Here is a 25,150-nt window from a genome sequence, read left to right on the forward strand (position 1 = left end):
CTCACTCACTCACTCACTCACTCACTCACTCACTCACTCACTCACTCACTCACTCACTCACTCACTCACTCACTCACTCACTCACTCACTCACTCACTCACTCACTCACTCACTCACTCACTCACTCACTCACTCACTCACTCACGAAATGAATGAGTTACTTAATAACGAAGTAAACCAGTTAGAAATACGTGAGCTGCTTCAAAGAGTGCCAGCCTTTTTCGTTATTACACTCACCTGCAGGTGACCGCGCTCGGAATTGGCGCGGTGCAGTGGCGTGCTTGGCGATCAGCACTTGAACATGTCACAGAGCAGCTTCTCCATGGGCGTGTTGCCAATGGTGCGCTGGAAGTAGAGGGCCTCGACTCGTTCTGCAGGCACGTATCGCAGAGAGGGCAGCATCAGCAGCAGCCGACCAAACCTGCGTGATTGTCAGATTTCTTTTTGTTTTTATTTTCTTTTTGCATCACATGACAGAAGCTGTGACAATTTGTTCGGGTATGATAACGCGCCTAGGCACCCAGAAGTCGAAATTTAGTTGTGGTGTTGCAGTAGTGCACGTGGTGTAACGAACACGTATACCGCGAGAATTTTTCGAAATTGCGCCTAATAATGGAGTTATACGCGGCCCTCGCTCGTTTGACTCGTTCCTTCGCTACGCTCCGTTCTTCGGATGGTATAACACCTACTAGAGTCGTGTACAGCTTTGGTAGTCTGCGGACATTTCAAAGCCGGATGCATACAAGCCCGCACGAATGGGCGCGCTCTCACTCATGATTGATGTAATGAGCCGGATGGCTGGTGGCACCGCCGAGCAACACGACGACGAGGAGCAGGGAGCGCGACTACCTGCTAGCAGGCAAACAAGTTCTTGTTCCACCAATGGCAGCGTCTGTTCCAGATGACAAGCCTGATCGCCCAGGTGACGTCACGACCGGCGCTGGGGACACCGGAAAGGCTCGGGGAGGAGCACGGGATCGTGTTAGTTTACGTTTTATTTTGTGGCGCGCCGCGTTTGGCAGCGATGTTCACATAACTGAGCAAGGTCACATCGATCTCTCACCTCACAGGGTGCGTCGGGTGCTGTGTCTTGACGTGCTGCTGCAGCATGAGTTGCGCCTGGTCCTGCAGGGCTTCCACTTGGTGCGCGTCCTTCAGGCCTCGGGAATCTGAGGAAGAGTGCGGTAACGATGTGCAGGGTTAGATGAAGTCTGAAAACAGTTTAGAGCCGAAGCTCTCAGTAATGGTGCGCTCATAGGCACTCCAAGCTGTCCGATAATTCGGCGCACAAATAAGCGATAACTGATAGAGCTGAAAGTGCTACATGGGTAAGCATGCTGTCACTGCATTGGAATAGCAGCGGACAGCAAGCGATATTTCGCTGCTTGAAAGTTGTCCCTCTAAGAAAATGAAATGAATGTCGTTACACAACTTTCCTTTAGTGTTGTATATGGTTTTAGCCTGGCAAGATGGCCGCAAACCTTCAAACCCAAGCACCATTCCGTAATTTTACTAGGGTGCTAGCCGTATTTCTTAGCGTTCTGCCCGCTTTGTCAAAAACAGATGTGAATATGTATTATTACGTGTAGAATACCTGCAAAATTTTAAACGAAAGCGCATCATTTTATTTAAGCTGGGTTTTACAGTATTTATGAAAAAAAAAAGAAGTGCTTTTTTCCACGTACATACTGTCAGTCAAAATATGTAATTTTTTAACAGTGACGTAGTGCTCCCTGTGAATGTCGGTGCTCAAATGAGTGTGTGTCAGTGATTTGATAGAATTAGCTCAATAGCTAACTTTTCGAAAAGCCTTGCTCAAGGATAGTGATGGCTCATCCCTAAACTATACACTCCCATGAGTTTCTTGGGACCGAGGCGGATATGAAATGGGGTCGCGCATAAAACATCCCACGGATGACCGATGGGTGGGGCCGCGGACACTGACCGGCCTTGAAGAGTAGGATGGCCTTGAGGCAGGCGAATTCCGCGGGGTCGACGCCGATGGCCCGGAAGCGTGCCAGCACTTCCTGTAGGATGCGCACATCGGTCAGCGGGGCCGCCTTGGTGTTGTGGTTCTGTCCTTGCTGCTGGCCTTGCTGACCGCCACCCGGGGTGCCGTTGTTGTGCAGCGCGAGCGCGGCGTGCTCGGCCGGGCTGAACAGCGGGCTCGCCTCCAGGGGCAGGCACCACTGGATGGCACACAGCAAGAACAACTCGGACCAGGTCTCCTCCAGGATGATCACCTGCGCAGGACGGGAGCACTCGATGCTGTCACAACGACTGCCAGTGAAATCTATCAATAACTGTTGGGGGCCTTATACGTCCCCAATTCACCATATATAGTATTATGAGGGACGCCGTAGCGGAGGGCTTCGGAAATTTCGACCATCTGGTGTTCTTTATCATGCACAGAAGTCTAAATACACGGGCCTCTAGCATTTCGCCTCCATCAAAATACGTCCGCCGAGGCCGAGATTCTATCCCGCTACCTTCGGGTCAGCAGCCGAGCACCATAACCACTAGAACACCGCGGCGGGTGCCAGTGAAATTTATGTACGACTAATTTGGACATGACAAACCAATTCTAGCTGCGAAATCCCGCAAGCTGGAAGAAAAAAATAAATGCAACAGAAAATTATCATCTATCCGCTTGTCACACGGAATTATACGAATAAAATCGTGCGATTTCACAGAATGAAAGAATTCGCAGTTGACGAAAAATTTTTCCCGGGTGGGGATTTTATGAATCGTTATGTGAAACTGACGTTAGAAGTGAATATGAATTTCGTCTGTATATCGATGTCTTATGTTTAGCAAGGCTCAAGGACAATGTTACTTCTTTTTTACCTTTGCCACACGTATACTTGACAAAAGGTCCTATATTCCGAAAGTGCGACTCTAAGGCCGCTCGCAGAAGATACTTTACCGATTCCTAAGCATGAACGCATTTATTTTCTTTTAAATAATCACGCAAATTCCACGCCCGGTATATCGCAGTAAGGGAAGCATTGATGACCCAGCACTCACAAAATGCCTACCGAATGTCGATAAGGAATAACGCGCAGCGGTTTTCGACGGTGAATGTGCCCCCGATAAGATTCATCAGCCACGCTTGTGGCGTATACATTGCAATGCTATAAGGTAAGTTGCACTGGCGTAGCCGAGAGGCGGCGCGGTTTCGAGGACGTTTGCGGCATTCGCCCTAAAAAGCGTAACTTCCGGTTGAGCAAAAACGTCACCTTTGACGTCATACCATCGTAAAATTGGAATTAAATTGAAGTTTCTTACTGGCCGAGCATCAATACTGCTATACTTAGCCGGTGTCAGTGCTTGGCCCGTGTCGATGTGGGGGTGCCAGCAGCCTGTACGTCATGCCGTTTCGCAGTTTTAACTATTTTGCCAGCATCACTACATTGCCAGAACAAGATTCGACAGCGACGTGCGGCTGCACCAATTACGTGATACATAACGTTTCTTCTCAACCGGAAGTTCCGATGTTGCACTTCATAGGATGTGGAATCACGCTGCTCCGACGGGCGGGCATACGGTGCCGAATCACGCGAAACGTCGCAAAGTTGATCGCATATCCGAGTACGTGCCCGGTGTGGTATGCCTCACGACAGTATACGCCCTTAGAGACAGATGCCGACGATCTTACCACGACAACGGCACGACAAACCATGGAGGTAAGCAACGAAAGCTTCGGCTTCAACTTGTCGGCGTCAGGCCTCATGGTCATGTACATTGAAAGTTTAATTTAAAAAAAAAGAGGAACGTTTTCACCCTTCAAAGAAAACGAAACAGTGGAAAGGCTTCTCGGTGTGCGCCGTTATTATTTGCAGTATAATATGGACGTTACTTCATAGGTTACGTAGACGCGTCACATCAAATGCCACTACAGCCTACCTCACAATCATATCGTGGTTTTGGCACGGAAAACCCCAGAGATTGTAAGGCGAAAGCCTTATAAGTGCCTATCAGACGCTAGCCTTGAAAAACGTGGCTCGTGGTACAAAAGCCCCCGTGAGTGTAATAACTTTATTGGAGGTCCGGTAAGGACGCGAGATCGTCGAGCCCCCGGCTAGTCCCACGTCGGAACCGGCAGGTCTAGACACCGGCCCGGTCGCGGGCATGTCGGACAGCCAGGATTTGCTTGTTTAGAGCGGGGCTACGTAGAAGCGAATTCCACTTCTCCTTTCTTAAACCCACGTGATCTAAGTGAATTTAATACAAATCAGTATTTAAGCCGGAATCGAACCCGGGTATTCTGCGTGGCATTCAAGTATTCTACCACAGAGGCACGCCAGTACTTCAAACCGCTTTAGAATAAGACCCTACACAGTCGTCATGCCGGGCAAGGAGTCACGTTAAATGGTACAACATAGAGCGTTGCAGAAACATAGGATCGTACCAGGCGTCACACCATGTTAATTGCATGTGTACTGGGGGCGTCCTCCCCCTCTTATTATCTGAGGGGGGTACCAAGTCAGCCCCATATCTTTACTCAGCCGGACCTGTCTCGACGTTGTTTAATGTGCAGGCAGCTAGGTTATGTCTATGCAGGTTTTCTACGATAATGGCGGCCAAAGACTCCTGATGTGGCATTCCAAGAACAATTTGCCTAGTTTCCATCGTTACTTCCGGAAAGCCGGGGACCAAAGGCAGGCCGTTGTGAGAAGCACGCGTCATTGCTCCATTTTCATTTTCGCATCCATTAAGAAGCTTGTTTTCCTTCGGTCTCGTCCAATAAAAGGTGAGGGGGGGTAAGGTGTTCTGCGATGAAACTTAGCTCCCCCTGATGGAGAACCCTGGGCATTTTAACATGGCTTTTGAAGCGCGGAGGCACAAGTGGCCTGTCTGGTTTTGATATATATTGAGTTATTGAGCAGAAACTGTCAAGCTTCGCGTGTAGTACATGCGTGCACATACCTGGTCTCTGAAGGGCAGGTTGGAGAAGGACGGCAGGTTCTTGGCCCACTTGACCGCCATGAAGAGGAGGCGCGCCGACGTTTCGTAGACGCTCTCCTGCGCCACTGGGTAGAGCGGGAACTCGCCGTAGCCCGGCATGGGCTGCTGCTGCTGCTGGCACAGCAGCGGTGGAGGCAGCAACCCCACCGGAGAACGCCGACCGGTCGCCGTGGTCACGGACGTGTCACTGAGCCCGCCGCCGTTGCCGATGTCGTCCCGACAACCACCCGACTCGGACGTGTCCTCTGCGGACGTGACACACAGCCATCAATCAGTCACATTCATTCACAATGTGGGCCGTCTGCATTACGGCGAAAGCCTTAGATACCTCATCAAACGCGCAAATTGACCGTTGGCGTCGGCGGCGTCAGCACGAGTGATGCAAAAAATCATCACGTGATGACGTCACCATATAAGTCATCATGACGCCACAGATTGCCAAACTTCTCTGACGTCATCATGAGGGCACTATGACGTCACCACTTGACATCGTCGCTTGGTCAAAGGGGGGCCGATCACGGAGGCAGTGCAAAACCAGGTGAGGTACGTGGAGAAAGCTTGGAACGCCTCTAATCCTGGAGGCTGTATAAAGCCACGTTAGGTATACAAAGCTTTCAAAGAGGGGCGGGGGAGGACCAATACATCGACTAAGAAGAACAGGAAGATGGCTTTTGCCTTCGAGTCATCTTATGCGAAAGCATTAGGATCCCTGTGAGTTTTTGACGCTCGCTGTACGCACCTAATGCTGTATCGCATTAAAGAGTGAAATGCCTGAGGACACATGACATTTTTAGCGCACGATGATGTTTTGACAAGTGGTCTGTACGTAGAATGACTGCAAACAGACCTAAAGAACGTCTCTGTAAGTGGCGTAAAAATCTATAAATAAAAACTTGGAGTACGCTTGGGCTTTGCCTTCAAGAGCAGATAACTCGATAGTGCGATTGGGCTCCGTTTGCATCGCCTTCTCTTTCCCTAACCAGGTTTCGCTTCTCGGTGGTCACCTCAGCCGTGCCGTGAGGGAAGGAACGTCTGTACCAGTGTGGCGAAGTTGCCACTCCGGAAGTGGAATGACTCCGGAATCATTACACATTTTCGCGACCCCGGAATGGAATGGGGACGACGCTTGGAGGAATGGAATTAAGCGCATTTTGCACGGAATGCAATGGGAATGGAATTACGTGTTTTTCCGAAAACAGAGCATGGTTTCATCTATGCGCTATTTTTGAAACTTCAAACATTAGTAAGTCAGAGCCTCGAATTTAACAATAAAACAGTATTTTAAAAATGGCTTGGCTTATTACAAGCACGGTACATTTATAAGCAACGCGCCTACTACAATTTTGTCCTTATATAGACTGTGTTGCTCCGAAGTTTGTCTGTATTCTTCGCGTAACCGCGGTTCTATGCCGTTGGTATCCGTCGTGCGGAACTACAGCGGCGGCATACCGCCCCATTACGACTTGTGATTTTTTTTTTTTTTTTGCCTCGGCGGCGTTGCAGTTCTTAATGCATCTTAATGCAGTTCGTAATGCATCCAATAACATTCCAATTTGTTGCTATCGCGTTCATTGCTTCGACCTTTCGGTGAAACTGACTTTTATCATTGCCTTATTCATTGACGTTTCCTAATACGGGAAATACGTTCCACATATGTAACGTAATAAGTTCCAATCACATCGCAAATATTTGTAAGTCATCTCCCAAAACCAAGTTGGGTGTAGAGGTATGTGCCGTGTACATAGTCCTTGGAAGTATTTTCGACTCTGTGTTTTAATTACTTGGGCGTGCCTAATTAGAATCTTAGAAGTGCAGTTCTTAATGCATCTGATGACATCATCTTTATAGGGCGTTCACTCTTAACTCGAGAAAGCTATCAAGGTGCCTTTCCTATACGTCGAGGAATTACACGAATGGAATTGAACTGCCCGGCCATTCCCGGAGTGGGAATGGGCTAAGTTTTTTTCATTCCGAGGAACTGAAAGGAATGGAATTGCGTCAAGTTCTAAGTCCTCGGAATGGAATTGGAATAGAATGGAGGCGCCCATTCCGCAACACTGGTCTGTACGCGCAACGTTGGCTGCTTTAAACGATCCTAGAATGCCTACTGCAAGTAAAGTTGCGAAGTGCCCACTGCGCCGTAATTTATCATTCTGTGAATTAGCGAAGTACCCGTCCTTAAGGCAATACGTGCACGTATACGCAGATACAAGCTTTGTTGATGCTGTTTCTGATAATGATTTCTTGTGCCCGAGAGCAGTGTAGTGGGTTATCCTTCATAAACGAGCCAGTGGTTGCGCAACTCACATTGCGTGACATTGGTACGATTCTATACGCTTCTGCCACGCAATATTGCATGTTATAACGCGACTCCTCGCACTATATAACACCTCTATAGGGTTTTTTTTTCCCCGAAACATTCCAGCACTGGTACGGCTCTTTGCTAGAACACCTGCTTGCCACGCAGAAGGCCTGGGTTCTACTCCGGCCCGGATCTATGATTATCATTATTTGCATCAATCGTGATTGCTGCAAACAGTGATTCGAGAGCTGAGTATACAAACATGATATAGTGAGCAGGCCCGTAGCAAGGGAGGGGGGGGGGGGGCGTTGCCCTAGGGGCCCGCCTCCCCCACCGAGTTTTTGATGAACGGGGGTGTTTTACCGAAAATAAATAATAAAAATAGGTTTTTTTCTGAAATAGCCAAGGTCAGTGCCCCCCCCCCCCACTCCCCTTCCCCTGAAAAAATTCCTGGCTACGGGCCTGATAGTGAGATGATGATATTCCAAAACGTGTAATTGCCAGGAGCACTACAGCCTTACGAGAGCACTTGGAACAGCGGAAGGCGATCACGCACGTGCCAAGCTGGTGAGATACCCAGATGATATGTCGTTAACTGTAGGGATGGACGAATAGTAAATTTGAGGTTCGAAGCGAATCCGAAGCGAACAGTGATTTGGTAGAATAATTTCGAATCGAATAGTTGGAATAGTACTCACCACATATTATTAAGAAAAATTGAGCATTTTCTTTATGACCCTTGCACAATATTTTTAAGAATTGGAACTAGGTATGAGTGAATGTCGCTTTTTTGGTTTGAAATGAAGTGGAAGAAACCTTGAATGGGGGGGTATCGAAATTTGAATAGCAGTAGGGTGCGAGTTATAAGTGGTACAATACGTTACAAGTTAAAAATTACTGTACTTAGCGCATATACGCCCATATAACACGCTGTTAAATTTAAAAAAAAAAAATATGTACACTTAACCTTAAAGTGTGGCTTCGCGGCAGTTCAGACTTCTCCTGGCACGGTGGTTTCACTGTACAGCAATCAATGCTGCATTGAAATTACCTTTACAGGAGGTTATGTCAAACACACATATATTCGTTCATTTCGAATACGAGATTTCGAATAAAATAAATTCTTATCGAAGCGAATTCGAATACTTCAATATTCGTTCGAATATTCGAAACGTCCGAATATTCGCCCGCCCTTAGTTAACTGTTAAAGATGGACAGCGAAACAAAATCTGCAGGTTCGGCATATACACTATACTAGCCAGAATAGCATGTGTATCTGTTGGCAATTGCATTGACGAAAGCGTTCGCAAATGCGACCGCCAAACACATAAGAAACGCATGCTTATAAAGTTACTTTTTGACGCGTGAGAGCCAGGGTGGCAGGCGAAGGCGCATGTCTAGATGGCATCGCCTCAGCAGATACCGCGCGCACAGCCAACGCGGTCATGTAGTACAGTATATGCTTGCAGTAAATCATTTGTTTTTATTTTATATGAACTATCATATTTTCTTGAACATACTGGACACATAGTTGAAACTTTACAGAGATGGTTACAATTTGATGAAACGCGCGGGTGCTCGCGCTCAGAAACTACTATATAGCTTACTTCAGTTTGCCTGATGTGATGATTATTGTGACAGCAGTTAAGATAACGTGAGTTTTCCTGGCCTCTCGAAGCTTGATTGCAGTAAATGTTTAGGACAAGGCTTCGAGGAGTGCATGACGCGCGATGTTGTGAGCCACTTTATCTCGGAGGTCATGCTTCCGTGGCGCCATGGGCGTGCTAGTACACCATAGGCGTGCGCAAGGTTCTCCATTAGGAGGGACGATATGGGGATGTTTCACCGCAGCGTCCCCCCCCCCCCCCGTCACTCTCACCAACCCACTTCCACTACAATAAGGCCCTTACGATCAGAGCGCAGTGCAAGTACAAGGTAAAGGGGGGGGGGGGGAGGCTGCCGCATCTCCCTCCCCCCTGTGAGTACGCCTATGCGTGGGGCCACTCACCTTCCTTGGTGGGAGCGTCGTCCCGGCGTTCGTACTTGGCAGGCCGGTGGTGCTGCAGCTCGCGCGACTGCTGCTGCTGCTGTGAGGCGGCCCTGTCCAGTGCCAGGTAGCGAGCAGCGGCGGCTGCAGCGGCTGCGGCGGCCGCCGCGGCACTGGGCGCGTGCGGGAACACGCCCACTGCGGCGCCCTCGCGAAGCAGCCGCTCGGAGTCGGCCAGCGACTCGGGCCGGATGGTGGCCGTGTTGCGCGGCTGCCGCTCGTTCTGCACCGCTGAAGGAGGAGAGCGAGATGTCAGCATCGTACTTGACAGTGTTGTCGCTGCCTTTTCTTATGAATTCTATATATCTCTGTTGAAGTGAAAATAAATAAGAAGCCTTTGTCCCCGTGTTATGACGCGTATAGGTGACGGCTATGTCTCTTCACTTCATGCATGATCAAATATATTTCAAATATCGGGCAGGGACATCGCAAGGTGATTTTCAAATACAAGGCATAACTTCCAGCTATAGACCTATCAAGGTATACCACTGGTTTGCTATACTGCTGCTTCATGGTTATTTTTATAGTGTGATATTAGGAGTCATTGATTAACGTTACGAAATTAATTTTGCAGCTCTTAAAGCAGACAAGGATAACTGTATATAATAAGCGCAGCTTGTTGCCGCGGTACAGTCCTAGAAAATCCTGACGACCGCGATGTGCCATACACACGCATGGAATGGAATGGAAGAAACTTTATTTCGTATCCGACGTGTTTGTGGGCTGGGCTCCCGCCTAGGTGTCGGCTAGAAGGTCTTGCCTCCTAGCGGCTTCCTCGGCCCGCTGGATTGCCCAGAGTTGTATAAAATACATTTAATTTGTTTCAACTATATGAATGCATGCACAATCGTCCCGAAAGCGTCGTCATGAGGGTCGCCGCACTCGGCTGGACCGTGTGCGAGGGAAAATGTTAGCGGACGAAAATCAGATCAGGGACTCGCTACACACTATTGCGGTATGAGACACCTTCCACACCTCTATTAGGCACTCCCCCATTCAGTTAAAGCCGCCTGCAGCGTGTACGCTCTACGCTTCAGCTGGGGCAGCGCGGGTACCGTATTGGCGTCAATAGGTCCCGAACTAACTCGCCTTAAAAGCCTCGGCTCCCACTATACACATTCTCTCCATGCAAGCACGCCGCCAGACGCCACAGAACGTGCGCTCCCCCCATGTGCTCCCAACGCATCGGGACCGGTGGCGCGAATTCAATCAGGGCACCGAGACCCTCGAATTAACCACCTACCGCTTCCGCCCTGACTCCCGTGTTCTGCACTCCAGCGCCCTTTCGAGAGACGGGGCTCGGAGCCCCATCGACCTCTAACCTCGTTAAACGCGACCGCGCTGCTGAATGTGTCATGAAGCACTCTGCAAACGCTCTTCTGTCAACGCTGCGGCGTGTGCTCCAGAGAGTGAAGTGTGCACCGTTATGTGCTGCAGCACTGCGGCATATAGGTGGCAGCAATCGACGCATATAAAACTCTCAGTCGGTATTTGTTGGCTCGCTGTTTACACAGAGCAGGATGAGTGCATACATAGAAAACCTGTTTCTTTTAACCGCTCCGAATGTGACCGGCGTTTAAATTTAATATTATAGTCCGCCATTCGCAAATTATTAGGGTTGTGCGAATATTCGAAAACTTTAACGTTCTATTTGATTCGGTACTCGAATCGAATAGCGCGTATTCGAACTACCGAATATTTTTCGAATACTTTTCGAATAATCAGCACCGACGGGAAAACCCCAAATGAACAACACGTTGGAAGAGCAAAGGATCATTTTTGTTGTTTTTTAATTAGTGAATTACCAAGATGCATGCATGCATGCATCACTGGATTAAGGAATTTTAGCTTTAAACTTCAGTGTCGCCAAAGCGAATGTTTCCTCAGTCCATTATCATTGTCATCAGATTGATGATGTTCATTCATGAAATATTTAACTTTCAGGTCTTAGTGTTATTTGAAAGCTGGTGACAAAGTACCAGCTCGAATACTGAAGTATGACTGTTATATTCACCCTACAGTTAAAAAGATGCGAGCTTACCTCAGTTTACGTAATAGTGGTGTCTTTATTGGTTAAATGTAACAGTAATGTTACTTTGTTAAAATTGGAGAATATTTGTTTGAAAATCAACTTCGCTGGACTTTATAAAGTTCTTTCATCATCATCACCATCATAAAAAGCTGTAGAATTTTAGGCCCGTCTTGAAAACGATTGCTTTACTATTAGAAAGCTATTCGAATAGTATTCTATACGTATTCGAATTCGATTCGGTATGATCACTATTCGATTTGTATTCGATTCGGTTCTAAATGTCACTATTCGCACACCCCTACAAATTATTATTAAGCAGCAGAGCTTGATCTCTTGATACTCACTGTCAGTGTTTACCCATATACGTGTTCACGTGCCGTCGCAAAGGAGCAGATCGGCGACTCAAATTTCAGCAAATTCACGGCAGCCCCCTCCTCTCCCCGCCATTCTTCTCGGCCCCCTCCTACTGATGACCTATCAGTACAAAAAGGATCAGTATGGAATCGACTTAGAAGAAAAAGAGACGAAGAGGGTGGCTTTCTCCTCCGAGTCGTGTCAGGCGTATGCATAAGGGACCGTGGGAGTCTTTTGCGTCTATAGACTGTGCATTTGCCGTTCTCTCGCACATAATGGTAGAATGTGAGGGTGTGAGTTCAAAGCATTCCCGACGCATGCTCACCGTCCTTGTTCATGCCCATCTGGAGGCACTTCTTGAGGCGGCAAGCCTGGCACTGGTTCCGGTGCGCCTTGTCCACTAGGCACCTACCGGTACCGGCTTGACACCTGCGTTTCACACCACCGGCGTCACACATATATGCACGCATGTGCGTTGCGGGACCGACGACTGCACAAAGCCAAAGCGAGTTCTGGCATCTGCTTTATGCGAAAGTATAATATCTGCATTCCTAAAGCCAGGCCCGTAGCCAGGAATTTTTTTCGGGGGGGGGGGGGGGGGGGGAATTGCTGAAAGCCTTGACTATTTGAGAAAAACGCCTATTTTCATTATTTATTTTCGGTAAAACACCATGTATAATAAAAATTTCGGGGGGGGGGGGAGGCTGCCCCCCCCCCTGGCTACGAGCCTGCCTGGAGCGCATTCTGATTCATTTTATAGAGAGCTCTTATCCTTCCCCTTATATAAGACATGTTTACTCTCAGTCTCTACTCGCGTTCGTGTAACACCATGCTAACTCTCCCGATTCGCCCGGAAGACTCCCGACGTCCGACCAGTCCTCCCGATTGTACGGGCGTGGCCATAAATCTCCCATAAACAGCCACCCGAAATGAAAATAACAAATGACAACGGTTCTAAAAAATTTCTGGCCTTGAAGAACCACGACAGCTTGCCGCGGGACCCTCCCCTATATACAAACTGATGTAAGGGTACGGGACGCCGCCGGTTTGTGTGTGGTCTTGGTTATTTAAGGTTTGACATGTTATCTTTATCTCGACGAGGAACTCACGATAGCATCATGCTGCAGCGCACGCAAAGTTGTGTTCGACGTCATACTATGTTATACGGTGAAGCGTGCTAAGCGTGGGAAAAAGCTACTGTATGCCATAGCAGATTTTGTTCTGCGCGTGTGTAATTACACACGCGTGCTATAATTACGAGCACCGGTATGATCACCAGCCTGTAAATGCTTTACTGCAATAATTCAGAGCTATGTATGACGTTACTGCAGCCCTGAGAAGCAAGAACTAAGAACGTGTGCTTTTTTTTTCCTGTTTTAGAAAGCGAATTTTAGATTATCTCATGGAATGCCTCCAAGAATTACCAGTGCTCATCTACTTTTAACTTCACGATTTTCTTAGAAACCCACTTAGTTACTCATCGTTCCCATATACTGAGTTTCGCCCTAAAGGCGAAGAAATAAAAAAAACAGTAGCTATAGGCACAGCGTTGCTCTTTATCTCCTGGTGAAATACTTTATTGGTAACTTATCGTGGAGGTGCGCTTTGAGAGGGGCCTTGTCCGGCACTCTGTTGGCGAAAGCGACTGAGCTGCAGCTGCAGGCTCTCGGCATCAGAGCCGGACAAGGCTGCTTCCTCCTCACTTGTTGGCTGCCTTATCGGGGCTATTTTCGCCGGGTTTCAGACACATATATAGTCTTAATGGTAAAGGTCCGTCCTCACCTAAAAAATTAGGAGTCTGGGTTATTCTTGAGTATATAATGATGCACGAATTAATTGAACTGTACAAAATTTGGAGTTTTCGAAGCCACACCTTTTGTGTTTTCGTCAGGTAGCTGTACAAAGGTGTTCTAACAGTGTACGTGAGGACAACATGTTGGCGCGACGCATTCACGAGCTGCGATACCGCGGCAGTGAGCTACAGAGCACAGCCTCCTGCGGTGTCTGTATGATTGGTGTCGAAATAGGAAGGAATATCTGCCACGCTGTGTTTGTGTCTTCTCTCTCGGTCCCTGTCGCATTGCGCCGCTCCGTGTAATGAATCTACCACGACCCGTAAAGTTGTCAATACCAATTAGCGTTTGTACTTATATATATACGAAGATGATGAGTATATAAATTCGCCAGCTTGCCTGTAGATGAGCTTCCTGCGGACGCTTCGCTTGAAGAAGCCGCTGCAGCCGTTGCAGGCGAGTATGCCGTAGTGCTTTCCGCTCGACGTGTCGCCGCACACGACGCACGTGAGTCCCGGAGAGGAACCGCGTCGTGAGCCGCCCGACCGTGACTCGTCCGATGAAGACGCCTGGCCGCGGAGAGACGGAGGGGGATCTCCTCCGTCAACCTGCGCCGGATGTTGCAAGGTTGGCATGGTTTCGATCTCTCCCTTCGGAGGTAAACAATACGAGCCAGCGGAGTAACAGATTCTCCGGCTGGTCGCCTCAGACTCAGTCAAGAGGACCTGGTGTTCGTATAAGTACTGAGTAATCGGTATTTCTAACCCTAAATCTAACGTCCCCCGTTACACCGGTGAGCGTGAAGTTTTTGTAGGAAATTAGCGCAAATTCGGAGGCAGAGGGCAAACGTGCAAGTCGAACACGTGACTGTTTCTTGAACAAGACAACGACAAAGGCGAAACCATGTGACTATCTATCTATCTAAATAACTTTATTTGGTCCTGAGGAAGCGATGGCCCCGAGGCCTCGTCTGCGGGCCGCGCCCACAACGGGACCGGGTGACTACAGCAAAAATCCAGTCTCATGCGCAAAGGTTGCGTTGAAGCTGTATTGAACTCTCCCAGACAAAACACCAATGACACGAGTGTTCGTTGAGACGCCAGCCTGGGTGCCGTGGACCGTCGCTATAGCTGCGGAGCTGCAGCATCAGGACTGCAGCGCGCCTCCCACTGTTCTTCGTTATGAGTGTTTTTACGCGCGGGCACGCCGTATAGATCCGTACGTGTTGTAGGTTTGCTTTCTCTGTGTAAGATTTACGAGAGGAGAGATTAGACGTGTATATTGGATTGGCGTACACGTTACAGCTTGGAGGAACCGCCAAGGCACGTATACGTACCTCTTGCCTTTTCGTGAGGGATGGGTGGGCTGGCGGGTATATATTTACAATCCGGAGAGCCTTAAAGAGTGTAGTGATCTCGTGGTACGTAACCATGCGATCTCTAATAGAGACGGGTGAAGGCGCATACCGGGTCGTGGCGTGATCTGCCTCATTTCTCGGCAGGGAGACATCGGCTCGGCAGTGGACTCTGCTGGGTAGTTCTGACCTCCTCGCGGTGACTTCTACCCAGATCTCCGCTTCCCTGTTCTGTCTCTATACATGTATACGGCCAGAAAACTTCGGTTTAACGTCTCACCCACCCAATCCCCTTTTAGATAAATTTTGATAAAGGTTTTACCACCACCAGGGTATATCCACTTCTAACATGCGCAAGAGTTTATTGACGAATATTTGATAACAACGCTTTCAACTTCTCTATACAAAAATGGCACGGAACGGTGGAATACAAGGGCATATATTTGATAGAGACTTCGTTACCGCGCATAGAACGCGGCATATATCGTGCCGTGCGTGCACTCACCGTGATTCCAAGCTGTCGTGCCGCGGCGGCTGCTCCCTGCAGGTATCCGTGCACGGATACGGTAGCTGGGGAGGCGCACAGCGAGAGGCGGGCGCCGCACGGCGACGGGTCGCCCGATGGACACGGACGGGTAACCGGTGATGGGCTAGACTCTGCACGGTTTAATAAAGGAGACAACGAGTGCGAATGAATTAGGCCTTGTATGTTTCTTTTTTCTTATGCAAAGTTACACACGGCTCAGGGGAAGGTGGAAAATGCAGCATGTAGAGGCTTCTGACGGAATGGACGAATGAACTTGACAGAGAAACAACAGAAAAGAAAGAAAGGAAGTATATACTAAATAAGTGGTAAGAAAGAGAGAGAGAACGAAAGCATGTAACCTGTTCAGAACTATACTTGTACAAGGTAAACCTGCCCCCCCCCCCCCCCCCCCCATAATTGGTCGAGTCCGAAAGAAAATAAGCTTTGCAATGGTTGCAGAAATGAAAATGAAGGAATGACGCGACTCTCAGAACTTCCTGACTTTGGTCCCCGGCTTTCCAGAGGTAAAGGTTCGAAGTAAACAGCTTTTAAAGTACAACATCAAGGGTCCTCGGCTGCCATTGTCGTCAAAATACCTGCATGGCCGTAACCCTACACTTCACACAATGAATATAATAATATATGGGGTTTAACGTCCCAAAACCACGATAGGATTATGAGAGACGCCGTATAGTGGAGGGCTCCGGAAATTTCGACCACCTGGGGTTCTTTAACGTGCACCTAAACCTAAGTACACGGGCATCAAACATTTTCGCCTCCATCGAAAATGCAGCCGCCGCGGCCAGGATGCGATCCCGCGACCTGCGGGTCAGCAGTCGAGCGCCATAACCACTACAGACCACCGTGGCGGGGCACTTCACACAATGAAGGGAGGGACAGGTCCGACATATTAAAGGTATGAGGCAAACTTGGCGCCATCCTCAGAGGATTATAGAGGGGTGAAGAAGGGGTGTCCCCCCCCCCTTCCCCCCACTGGGCTCACGCCTATATGATTACCAGTGCATTCACTTGGTGGCAAATGAACATTTCTCGCCTTCGCCTTGATGGGCACGTGAGAACCATGTGATCATTTTTGTGCTTTACTCCGAACGCATCATGAAAAGGCATGCTTTCTTTCTCTATTTCGAACACGTAATCACGCTTTTGCCTCAAGCAGGGCACCGTGCTATGGCAGAGCTTCGCTGAAAGCTGCTCTTCGCTGCTCGCAATGGGGGGTTTTCGTCGCATATAAGTTTCTTTTCTCGACTGTGAATGGTTCGCTTTGAAAGGATTGTATAATAAGACGGGCGCATCATGCATTCTCCGTAGCTGGCGCCGCATCGCATGCAACGTGATGCGCGGCGATTTCTTAAGCCTATATGCGGGGACACGATGCACCGATGCGGATGTATACGGGCAGAAAAGGCCTCGCTCCAAGGTTATATACCGCATGCTGGACGGCGTCGCCTTTATTCCCTGATTTCTCGCGGGACAATGCTGCAGCGTGGCTGCGGGTCGATATTATATAGTGACTCGGTCTGCGCTACTCAACAAAGGACGCTCGATCGAGGCAAGCTGTCTCCTTGCGTAACGCATATATGAGGTCTGCAGAAATTAAAGAAGGAACAGCACGCGCGCGGTGCTCCTCCTTTCAGGAACGGCATTATCGGCTCTGTGTTGGGCAAAAACATTGTTTGGCAGAATGGGCTGTGCTCGTTATTTATCTTGCGGCGATGTAATCAAATTTATCGTTTTTCAAATACGGTGAGCATTTTTAGGATATTCTAATTCAACTTTGTTTACGGCTACATGTATACTGTCGCATGACTGTTCAAAAAGAAAGAAAGAAAAAAGCAGATGATTGGCTTTGAACCCCACAGCACAGAAGGCTGATGCTATCACTATTGGAACATGAACGCTTTTTTTTCTTTTGCTGCGCACATTTCAGGCAGAGATGCATTTTGCGTGAAACAAACAGGTATAGCAGGTAATAAGATTGTTCACTCGCATAATTACGCCACCACATCGAACCACAGTAATGTTCGTATTCGCTGAGCTGCACAAGCACCGGCCAATAAATAAACTCGGCACCACCACCATGCACCACCATGTACCACCATGCACCACCACCACCACCACCGGTAAAACTTGATAGGAAATGTCCGCATACAGCTAAAAACGCTAGCTGGAAGCATTAATAAAAAGTCACGTATCAAAGCCATGCGGCTGAAAAAACAACATATTGTTGCACTTCTGCTCCATTCGCTCGGGGCTGAATGCGCTCTTGCAGATTATGCTATAAGTATAAAATCTTAAAAAAAGAAAAGAGTTCTTTCACTGCTTTTTGTGAATCCTGACTTGCCTCGTTAGAGACTAAATTAGAGACACGTGAACTCTCTTTGGAGATCATTATGCTCTCGTCGGAAAGTCGTGAGACCCAAAAGATAGTTCATGTGTATCTTTAAAGAGTGTAGTAGAAGTATACGCAACAAGTCAGAACTCACCGAATAGAGTAACACATGTTCATTTGTTTCTTATAGAGTGCAGAGAGACAGCAAAGCTCTGCTGCAGAGTTGCCGGCACGACAGACGGTTATATATATGGCCGACCCGAAGACAACAAGAGCAGCCATAAAGGAAAAGAGCTCTGTCAGAGAGCGAGCAAATCCACTCTAGCCCACAGTCAGTACGAGGAAACAAACGTCCGAGCCTTATCCACACAGCGCTGCAGCAAGCAACGGTCAGCTCCTTGAGAAGGAGCGAGTGTGAGCGCCGGCTGAAAAATGGGCGCTTTCCGGTCGTCGGCGTTTGCGGGAGCATCATGGCGGGAAGGAATGGCTGCTGCTTGCTTCTCGCCGGGGAAGATCGAGCCACGTACCCGGGTTGGGCGCCGAGAGAAAGAAGCCGGGGGCGAGGGACTCAGTATATCGATCCGGCGCTCGCTCCCTGACTCGATCGAGCCACGAGTCGCGCCTGCAGGTTCCTTCTCTTGGGTGCATTGCGCGGTGCACGCACCACACGCGCGATGGGAAAGCTATGGCATTAGTCAGTTTTAGAATAGCGCACACAATGAAGGTTAGCGCTCGTTGGGTACGATACGCTGTTTCTGTAACTTAACGTGGGTGTACCCAAGAGGACAGCGCACGACGCGTGCGCAGTGGCGACGAACGCTAACGCAAAGCTTCGCGTGCCCCATTCTAAAACTATGCTATGCTATGGTTGCATAGAACAGGGTACACTGTAAAAAAAAATTACTCCCAGGTGGGAGTAAAATGCTTGTCCTCTAGCGACCCCCCCATTCGGAGTTTTTTATACTCCGGACTTCCGGAGTAAAGCATTTACTCCGGCTGGCCGGAGTTATTGCGTGGCGCCTCCGGAGTGTTTCTGCCGCTCCTTCACTCCGGCTGGCCGGAGTTATTGCGTGGCATCTTCGGAGTATATTTCACTGTTCTTTTACTCCGGCTGGCCGGAGTTTTTGCGCGGCACCTCCGGAATATTTTTTGCCGTTCTTTCACTCCGGCTGGCCGGAGTGACTGCGTGGCACCTTCGGAGTATTTTTCGCCGTTGTTTCACTCCGGCTATCCGGAGTTTTTTCGTGTCACCTCCGGAGTTATTTTACGAATCTCCTTACTCCGTCCGGACGGAATTTCAGTGAGATGCATCGGGAGTATTCTTCTCTTTGCTTCGCTGCTACAGTTTCTTCACTCTATGCTGATCGTGTGACGCGTTGGTTACATAAGGGAATTCTCATCAAAACACTGCAGAGTCACTGTGTACTTTTATCCACAGACCTGTAGCAGATGAAAGTCAAGAGAACACGTGAGTTCTTATTATTTCATTTATTCACAATAAGCTGCAGTTTTCTGTTCATGAGCCAGCATTTGGGAAAGCAATACAAGAAACAAATATGCAAAAGGCCACCAAAAAACAAAGCAGAAGTCAGATCACGTGAAACCAACAGCGCTCAAGTTTTAAGCGCAGCGTGTCGAAATGAAGCCCAGAATGCTACAAAAGAATGCACAACAAACGAAGGAAGCGTAGTCGCCGGAAACCATCCACGACGGACCATCCATCAGATTCATTGACGACGCAAGGATTCAGCTGATTTCTTCCTGCATAATTTAGCAAAAAAGTAGTACATGAGAACTAAGTCATGCCACAAACACGAAACTGAGGACACTGAAGCCACAGATACTCATTAAATTACATACAGGGGGGCAGTCCATGAGAACACCCAGGTTCTTACAGCATAGTCAATACTAAAATTAACGACAAAGTTTGACAGAGCAGCACTAATTAAACGGACCACACAAAGTACACAATATCACAAAGAAGTCAACATAAAGAAGCACATCCCACGTACTCTGGTGTCAGCCAGCCGCTCTATGATAAAAACACACCTCCGCGCCGCGAACAAAGTGCAAAACGCGCGAAACTTTTCCATACAATTATAAATCGATACCTCTACTTCTGCTCAGTCTTTCAAAACTTTATTTTTCACTAAAATGAGCGAATTTCAGTACTGTCGACGAAAGTATCACGAATGCCTCTCCCGATTAACTTGCTAATTTTATAAAATATCATTACTATTACAGTTGCATTTCAATCTGTTCTTATCGTCCTACTTCCCGCATATTAGGCGCTTCCAGTTTTTATTATACGACCGCTCCATAAGAAAAGCGTTCCTCTATTCTGCTTTCCAAAACAGGCTTCGAGGCAAGTTGGCGTTGTACCTTTCTTTCTTACTTTGCTGCGCCCGCTCTGTCATGAAACTTTTCGTAACGGACATTTTTTAAAATAGTTATTGCCTGGTAAGACGACGATGTGTACACAACTACTGCACTTAGAAAAACACGTCGATCCACCTCGTAACGCTTGGCCCAACACACACACAAAAAAATGCAGCCTCGCTCACTGCTTCGCATGAAACCGATTCCCACAAGGCGTGGGATCTGCCGAATATTTAATACCTTGTTATTCTGTCTACATGTTAGCATTGTCTCCCAACATTTGAAAAGGATACCCTACGTCTCTTATTCGATCTTCGGCTTTCTTTACGCAATGCTTCGCCGATCGCACATGTTGTTCCTCCGGTGTACATCGTGCAAACTCCTGTTCCCGTTTTGCTTTCATTTTCTTTTCGATGCGTCGCGGATTCTAATATTTCAACAGCTATCTTCAGTCTATGTATTTCATGTAGCTTGATGCAACGAGGGCCGTCGTTGGCGGCCGGTGCGCGAACAAGGCCGTCGGCGACGGCGATTGCAGACGGGAGCCGATGGAACTGGATCTACTCCCCAGCTTTATCCCTATTTGCATAGCTGTTTGTGCCGCCTGCAGTTCAGCCTGTCTGCTCGGGCTTGGTTCCCGGGGCCTTTCGGCAGCGCAGGACCAAAGCGACGAGAGCACAATGAAGCGCAGCCAACATCCAGCACCGCGTCCCCGCAGCTAGCGCCTGTTCCTTTCTGGCACTCACATGCCATTAGTCCGCGCCTCCACCCCCAACCCGTTTCTGCGCCAAGCGAGCCCTGCCTTCCTTTCGCATTCTCCGTCACCCACAGACTGGTCTCGACACCCCTCTCTCCCTTTCTTTTATGGACGGACCACATTCTCCGAAGTGTCAATTACATTCCTACATTGATATTTCGGATGCCACTTATCATATGAAATAATTTTTTTCGCCAAAATGAGCACGTATATGCGTTCTAAAAATCTGTACCAAACACATTTCTCTAGCTCAATTCGCTAAATATATAAAAAATTAATACTGGTTTCAGTTTTTCATGTCCTATTAGTTCCGTTTATAAGAAAGATCAAGAATATTAACACTTAATGATAGACCCCGACCTGGCGTATATTAATATCGAAAGCGGACAAAAATTACCTTTTATTTATACTAACCAGGCCAACAATATCTCTTTACCAATTAGGTTTACTTATAACACTTAACAACTCTTTATTGAATTAACCCACAACTATATGATGTTTTCCATCAATGCATATCGCTGGTCACTCCACGCTCCAAATATTACAGTGCTGTGTCTAAAGTTACCGCAGATATCCATATTTCTTAAAAAAAAACATCTGGTCCAAACAACGCGTTTTCGAAATTTCTGCTGGATTTTTTATTGCCAGCCTGTAACGCCAACCTAGTCTTGGTAACCTCCTTTGTTATCAACATAACAGTACCCAATTTTAGCACTTTTCGACAAAAATGACAGAGATAATTTAACAAGAGCTCACTCACCAGGTTTGCGCCGCACCCGCGACCGTCCGCTTGTTCGCCACTCGCGAGATCACCATGTGTCGTTTGCTGCACGGTACCATCACGCCATTAGGGTCCCGCAACTTGCGGCTATCGATGAGATGACTTCGTTGACGCCTGTAGTCGCTTGTAATGTCCGCAAGGTGCACGGAACGATTTCCTTTTTCCGAACGCGGCCGAAGGCTTCGGACAATCCTCGCTGCACTACGACGGGGACACACGCGCTTCAGGCAGGGTCACTGAGGAGACAGGGGATTGGAATGCAAGGCAAGCGAACTCGTCGGATGGGTTGGACGGCCGGCGCCTTGTCGTCAAATTCTTGCTCGCAGGCCTGAAAACCTGTCTAGGAGTGTTGGTGGAAACCGGTCGGCCGGCGAGGCTGCCTACGTCACTCCTCCAGCAGCCAATGAACGTCGCTGAGCGATGCCGCCGACGTATTTGCGGCACGTGCACCGGAGTATATTCAGGGAATGGGCGCCCTTTTCCTCCCATCCATCGGCCGCGGGAGGAGAACGGCGGTGAATGAACGTATATACTCCGGCAAATTCCGATGTGTTCGAGTTGGGGAGAGGTCACCGGAGTTAGGCGGGAGCATCATCCCCCAAGACCTCCCAGCTGGGTACATTTTCGTTTACAGTGTACGATGAGTTCCGGACAGTGAAATGTAACTGCCGAGCGCTGTTGAACAACTGCTGTTTGATGATCCTCATTGCAACCAACGTTAGAAGAAAATTACATTTTGGTATCGAAAGTCACAATGCATTGCTAGTCTCAGTTCATGTGTTGTAGGCAACTATACACGCCACTGTAGAGTTAGTAAGCGGCCTCCTTTGAAGCTTTTCTTTTTTTTTTTCCCTTGAGCTCAGCAAACTGCTTGTGTCAAACTGGGCCGGCCCTGGTGGATTAGTACATACCTTCTTGTGATTATGGAAACAATAAGTAGCCTGTCGCTGCTCTGTTTAATGAAAAGCATTCGTTCAACATTTCATTCGTCTAGAGGGCGACAGTTACACAGTAGTTGCTTTTTCACGGGATGCGTGAAAAACAAAAGAGAGAGAGAGAGAGAAAGCAAAACGGCGTTCGAAAGAACGATGCCTTCGTTACCGCAACCACCAATCCCCAAGACTTGCGCTAGATTTTGTTTAAGTACACCACTTCGCGTATTTTACGACAGCAAATGATGGTCACCAAAGACCTGTTCACAAGCGCGGCTCCCCGTTTATTTTTTTACCGAGGAAGCTCCAATTATACTCCAAACTCGGAGCAAATAAAATAGGCAACTAACAACATCCGGCTCACAGCGGCACCTGTCCCATGACTTCGCTTAAACCACCTCCCACCCAATGCAGCTCAACCTAGCACGGCTAACACTGCACGCAAGTAAAGAAGCTAGCTGGCGTTACAGCACTCGCTTTGGAAACGGCAGCGCCGTGGCCTGTCGAGACGTCTTCTCCGCACAACAACGAGCTTGACTTCCACTGCAGTCGGAGAGAAAAAGCCTGATGGCGGCACCCACCACCACTCACCATCGCCGCCAGAACTACCACCACCCATGACCCATAAAGCCGCGAAGGAGGGAGAGGGCAGACGAAGGGCGTGGCTAAGTTAACCTCCTCTCTCCCACCGCCCGTCGGGGGTCCCCAGTGTCGGCGCCAAAGAGCTGCTCCGGTCTTTCCGGCCCGCCGCCAATCACAGTTCGCGCCGGGCACCGTCGCGCTCCGCCCCATTTGTCTTGCTCCTGGGTCGGGGAATGACGCGACGTGAGGGAGAGGAGGAGAGGGTGCTCTGCTTCCCACACCACACCGCTCACACGACAACCACCATCATCCAGGAGATGCAGACGCTGCACCTTCCCCGCTGCATTCAAGAAGGCGCAAGGAGGGTGGTAGTTGCGATGCCGCCTGCACGCACGGAAGTGCAATCTCTCCCGTCGTCGTGCCCCGACACCATCGTTTCTTTGTTTTGTGTTTTTTTTTTCTCTGACCGACTCGCGGCGCGCTGTTTTTTGGCTCCTCGGCTGCTCGATTTTCCCGCGGGAGGCAAAAGGGAAGCCGTGAGGGAAGTTGGGGAGTCGAGATTGGAAGCCTGGAGGAGAAGGGAGGTGAGGGCCGACACAACCCTTGGCCTTTCAAAACACCATCTCGACGTGCTGTCTATCAATCCCCCATAGCGCGCGAGGACTGCAGGCGCAAGCACGAGAGAACGCCGTTCGAATTTGATGCATTGCCCGAGGGCTGCACGTCGCATTCGCATGCAGCTGCGGTGGACGACGAAGCGTAGGCCGCTGGCGCTAACCTTTAGATACCGAGCAGAGCGGGGACTCTTCTGGTGCTGCCACCTTGGGATGATGACGAAACGTGGGACTAAAAAGGGGGGCGAAGCCCTCCCCTCTCTTGCTCTTGTGAGCTAGCTCGCACTTGATCATTCCTTTGGAGGTGCGTGAGAGGAACGTCGCTATAGTTGGGAGCCCGAGAATTTCTGGATATGGAATGTAAAAAGAAGGAAATACGATGACAGTGCGCAATGCAGTTTTGTACGACCTTATCATTCGTTTGGAATCTCGTTACCTTTCGTAGAAGAGTGGAAGACGCAATGCGACAGGATGCTTTTGTACAAGCTATATGGTACTTCGTTAGAAGAAATGCTAACTCATCTCGATCACTGACATGTTATTAACGAAGCAGACTGGCCAACGATAAAATGCCCTTACAAAAAAAAAAAAAAAGATACTTCTTTTATTCCAACCGCTGTTTACTTATATGGTTTTATCTACGCTCGCTCCCCCCTCTCTCTCTCTGTCTCTCCCATCTTTACACTCCCCTTCCCTTTCCCCCGGCGTAGTGTAGCCAACCGGACTGCTGTCTGGTTAACCTCCCTGCCTTCTCCCTTTTTGTGTTCCTTCCTTCCTTCATGATACCGTGAAACATTTCTTAATAGCGCTTGGTGCACTCGTCTATATAAAAGAATAACTAAACAAATAAAAAAACGACTTACGTAACAGCTTCAGTCGTACACCTATGAAGTTATTGTGGGTATAGTGACCAGCGTGATAACAAAATGAACGCCGTGCAGCGAACAACCATAGACGGCACGTGCGCATGATTTATACACGATACGTTACACATGCGCGCGCTGTATACCCGGCATATATGTGCACAACACCTGCCCTCTCAAGTGTTTATAATATGGCCTTTAGCGTGTGTATCAAGGTGACGGTGTAATCAGAGTCCAGCCTTAATTACGAGTGCACGATATGTGTCTGCCAGAAGTTCAGTGTCCGAGGGATGTCCGAGGGCATAGGCAATTCTGGCAGCACAGCAATCGAAGACGTGGATGAACGTTCGCCCACGTCCATGCATGTCACCCACCTATACAGGCTATAGGAGGACCGATATACTGGTCCTCATAACTCTGTTGCGCTACACTCGTTAATTTAACCATATTACGGGCCGGCAGTTGTGTAACATGAAGGTATTGAATTCCGTCGTTGCTCATTTTTTGCTTCTTTTT

The 25,150-nt window shown here is 48.6% G+C and overlaps 1 protein-coding gene across 2 annotated transcripts in view; it reads right to left on the bottom strand.

Annotated features, from left to right (window-relative positions):
* LOC119388093 (photoreceptor-specific nuclear receptor) overlaps window positions 1–25,150 on the bottom strand; it is a 47,094-nt gene that overhangs the window by 1,786 nt on the left and 20,158 nt on the right. The window contains exons 2-9 of one of the 2 annotated variants that reach the window (XR_007415498.1): window positions 15,356–15,507; window positions 13,896–14,104; window positions 12,029–12,132; window positions 9,279–9,548; window positions 4,930–5,213; window positions 1,946–2,243; window positions 1,064–1,169; window positions 238–421 (exon numbers count right to left, since the gene is read on the bottom strand). Coding sequence is in view for 1 of the 2 variants with exons in the window: in XM_049413821.1 (XP_049269778.1) it covers window positions 289–421; window positions 1,064–1,169; window positions 1,946–2,243; window positions 4,930–5,213; window positions 9,279–9,548; window positions 12,029–12,132; window positions 13,896–14,104; window positions 15,356–15,507 (1,556 nt within the window). In the remaining variant the exon portion in view is untranslated. Of the gene's footprint in view, window positions 1–235; window positions 422–1,063; window positions 1,170–1,945; window positions 2,244–4,929; window positions 5,214–9,278; window positions 9,549–12,028; window positions 12,133–13,895; window positions 14,105–15,355; window positions 15,508–25,150 lie in introns of those variants that run through there. The other variant, XM_049413821.1, reaches the window with a different exon arrangement.

The sequence above is a fragment of the Rhipicephalus sanguineus genome, chromosome 3 (assembly GCF_013339695.2).
Source record: "Rhipicephalus sanguineus isolate Rsan-2018 chromosome 3, BIME_Rsan_1.4, whole genome shotgun sequence".
Lineage (NCBI taxonomy): Eukaryota > Metazoa > Arthropoda > Arachnida > Ixodida > Ixodidae > Rhipicephalus > Rhipicephalus sanguineus.